Source organism: Neltuma alba, unplaced genomic scaffold (genome assembly GCF_004799145.2).
Source record: "Neltuma alba isolate B1F8T4 unplaced genomic scaffold, ASM479914v2 tig00000916_pilon, whole genome shotgun sequence".
NCBI classification, from domain to species: domain Eukaryota; kingdom Viridiplantae; phylum Streptophyta; class Magnoliopsida; order Fabales; family Fabaceae; genus Neltuma; species Neltuma alba.
In genome coordinates this window covers 1,429-4,599 of record NW_021632255.1, presented here as the reverse complement: position 1 = coordinate 4,599, position 3,171 = coordinate 1,429, and the positions used below count along the sequence as shown (strand labels likewise).

The 3,171-nt window shown below is 37.4% G+C and overlaps 1 protein-coding gene across 1 annotated transcript; it reads left to right on the top strand.

Moving 5' to 3' along the window:
* Positions 1 to 564: 564 nt before the first annotated feature.
* Positions 565 to 2,776, top strand: LOC114748264 (PXMP2/4 family protein 1-like). The gene is made up of 3 exons (XM_028936626.1): positions 565 to 776; positions 2,148 to 2,378; positions 2,744 to 2,776. Exons 1-3 carry the CDS (start codon positions 612 to 614, stop codon positions 2,774 to 2,776), a joined length of 429 nt encoding a protein of 142 aa, XP_028792459.1. The 5' UTR covers positions 565 to 611.
* Positions 2,777 to 3,171: the final 395 nt, after the last annotated feature.

Here is a 3,171-nt window from a genome sequence, read left to right as displayed (position 1 = left end):
GGTATTAATGAATTTACAAATTGATTCAGAAACAACACAGAAACAACATAATGCAGTAGCCAAATGTAAATTAGCCTAATCATGAGTGAAGGCTAGACTGGAGAATAACACGATATTCATCGGTGAGTTATTTTTCCTTTTTACTTTTCTTTTGTCAATTTGAGAGTCAGAACGTCACGTCGTTTGAGGCGTGCAATAAGACGCGTTAGATTTTGCCGACTCTCTATTCGCTTTGGCCCAAACGAAAAACGACTCTCCATGCTCTTCTCCAATTTCGTCGGATTCTCGATGTCTCTCGCGGTTGTGCCTGAATAGCTTTAGATACCTGGTCGTCATTAGATTTTCATGTTGAATTTACGTAAAAAGTTTGTCAAATTTTGAGTTTTCTGCTCAACGTTTGCAAGATTGCGTGAATGAAGCTTATAGTTCATAGGAACAACTTCACAAAAATCTCTGGCAATGAGCAACTTCAATATCATGCGGGACATCGCCAAACGCTGCTTCCTCCAACCGCGCGATAGAAAATTAGCGTTAGATGGCGGTGCTTTACGCAAATCCGTTCTTTTACATATTTGCGCCAGTGCCCACCATGTGTTCGATATTATCACGAAATGAGAAAACGGTCTTCGCCTTCGTTTACTTCATCGAATTCTTCTTCGTTTTTTCTGAAGTTTGGGTTTGTGAGTTGGTATCTGCGGAAGCTCGAAACCCAGCCAATTATCACAAAGAGCATAACATCATCACTTATTTTTATTGCAGCTGACTTGACTTCGCAGGTGAAAGGTTTTTGTTTTGCATCCTAGAGATTCTCATTGCTCTGATATTGTAGCTGCGATAGGCTAATTTCAACTTGTATGTATTGTATGCAACGACGCCGTGAATCTATGGAAAGTGGAGTGCTGCAAATATTATTAATTGTTCGAGATAATTTCCCTGCTTGGGTTTTTACTTAACATTTTATAGTTTGAAATGCATAGTTCCCTAAAATGGCACTAGCTGACAATGAGTTGGAGCTGAACTGTTTTGTTTATGCATTTAAATTAATTTTTTTTAGCATGTAGCTGTAGGCTCGTGACTTGTCACTGTTTAAGCCAAATGTGCCTTGGGTGAGTTTGGAGGGCTTTGTGCCTACAATTTGTTTAATCATCAGAGTATCGAAGCTTCAACCCTTCCCTTGAAAGGGGTTCGAAATGAGCTAACTCTATTCCCAATTTAATTTCATGATCTTTCTAGTTTCTATATGCATCATTTTTCCCTTACTAGCCTTGAAAGTCATTAGAAATTCTATTTTGGCTTGATCATGGTTAGCACCCACTTGTTCGTGTGCATTACGAAGTCAGACCTTTTTCCGTGATGCTTTGCTTTTCTTTACCTCCGTTTCTGGCAGGTTTGTGGAATAGATTTTTAGAACTACTTTTGTCTTCAGGTCAATAACACAGTTCCTTTTTTAACATTCATGCTAGTTGCCGTTCATAATATTCATTGAGCTTGTGACTGTAATAATTTTAATGCTTTTGTTTTCTTGTTTATCTTTTAACATGGTTTGATTTGCCACTGTTTCACAATTACGTATACTCAATTATTTGCAGTGTTTGTTTTAAACATTTTCTCTCTTTCCGCAATGGCACAGAAAAGACTTCCACTTAAGTTTTGAATACTGGCCATCAGTTTCTGTTTCTAGTAATTTTTTCCAGTCCAAGGCACAAGTTGGTCTTATCCCTATTACGAGGCAGTGGCGTAAAATTTTTCTCTGTTGTACAACGTGAGGCACATAAGATTTGTTACCAGTTTCAGGGTTTCCCCCAGTTGGGATTGGTTTCTTCCTTTCTGTGAATGTAAATTCCAAGTTTATTTGCTTGAATAATTTATTGCATAAGCTCCTAGTTTATTTTACATTAAAAAGTGGACAGTCAATGTATGCTTCATGTGAAATGCCTTTGAAAAATCTTTAGTAAAATGTCCTTTTATTTCATTTATATATTTATTCAAACAAAGAAGCAGTTTTCTATTTCTAACAAATTCCTGACAATGAACCTTATCCATGATTATGTTGTCCAGTAGAGAACATTTTTCACTGCTTGTCTTATCCTTCCCGGTTTTATCTTAGTATTTGTGCCTTAGCTAACTTAATGATTTATACATGCTAGACAATTACCATGCCATCGGAGTCTGCTCCCTATGACTTGAAAAGGACATTGAGCATGGGAACATATGCGTTATTCATTATGGGGCCATCACAACATATGTGGTTTAACTTCTTGTCCAAGGTTTTACCAAAGACAGATGTGCCATCAACCTTGAAGAAAATTTTCATGGGGCAGCGGGTATTTGGTCCTATCATCAATACTGTTTTCTTCTCTATACCTCTGTTCTGCGAGGTAATTCAAAACTTTTCCCTTCCAGAATGTTGTCACCTTCCACTTTCTCATATATCTAAAAGCCTCCTAGTTTGTGTAATCATTCATCAGTAAGGAATCTTGATCAATCAAGATATGTTTTTTTACTTCCTAGAGGTCTATAGGAGTCTTTACTATACTTGCATGATGGTCCTTCACAGCTTTTCATTCAGATTCAACAGAGTGTAAATTTGGGTCATATAATGGGCATGCTCTGTGCTACATGTAACACACTAAATTGATGTCTCATTAATGCTTATTTCAAGTCAGCTGATACAATTTTTTCCTCCTCATTTTGTAGCATAACACTGTTGTAATTCTGATGTATAATTTTGTGCCAATTTCAGGTGAAAGTGGTTCTGAAATCGTTGCTAAGTTGAAGCGTGATCTGCTTCCCACACTTCTGGGCGGTGCTATGTTTTGGCCGTCTGTGATTTTGTGACATTCAAATTCGTTCAAGTTCAGTTACAGGTTTGTATATTATAAACTTAGGCCCCTCTCTGTTCATAATTTTTGTTCTGTTTCAACTTTCAATTTGATGTTAATGAATGAACTCTTCTAGCTGCTCAACTAATGTTTATCTTCGTTTTGCGAATGGTGCAGCCATTGATGAACAGTTCCTGCGCCTATGTGTGGACTATTTATTTGACATACATGGCAAACCGATGAACGGATGAAGTGCCAGTTTGGTCAGGGCTAGGATTTTCATGTTTCCTTTTTGCAGCAATTCCTCTCAATGGTAACAGGTCCATGTAGTGGTCAATTATTGATTTTG

Coding starts and splice junctions, on each gene's coding strand:
- LOC114748264 (XM_028936626.1), top strand. CDS start 612: ATGAGAAAACGGTCTTCGCCTTCGTTTACTTCATCGAATTCTTCTTCG. Junction 777..2,147: donor CAGCTGACTTGACTTCGCAG/GTGAAAGGTTTT, acceptor TATACATGCTAG/ACAATTACCATGCCATCGGA. Junction 2,379..2,743: donor CTATACCTCTGTTCTGCGAG/GTAATTCAAAAC, acceptor TGCCAATTTCAG/GTGAAAGTGGTTCTGAAATC.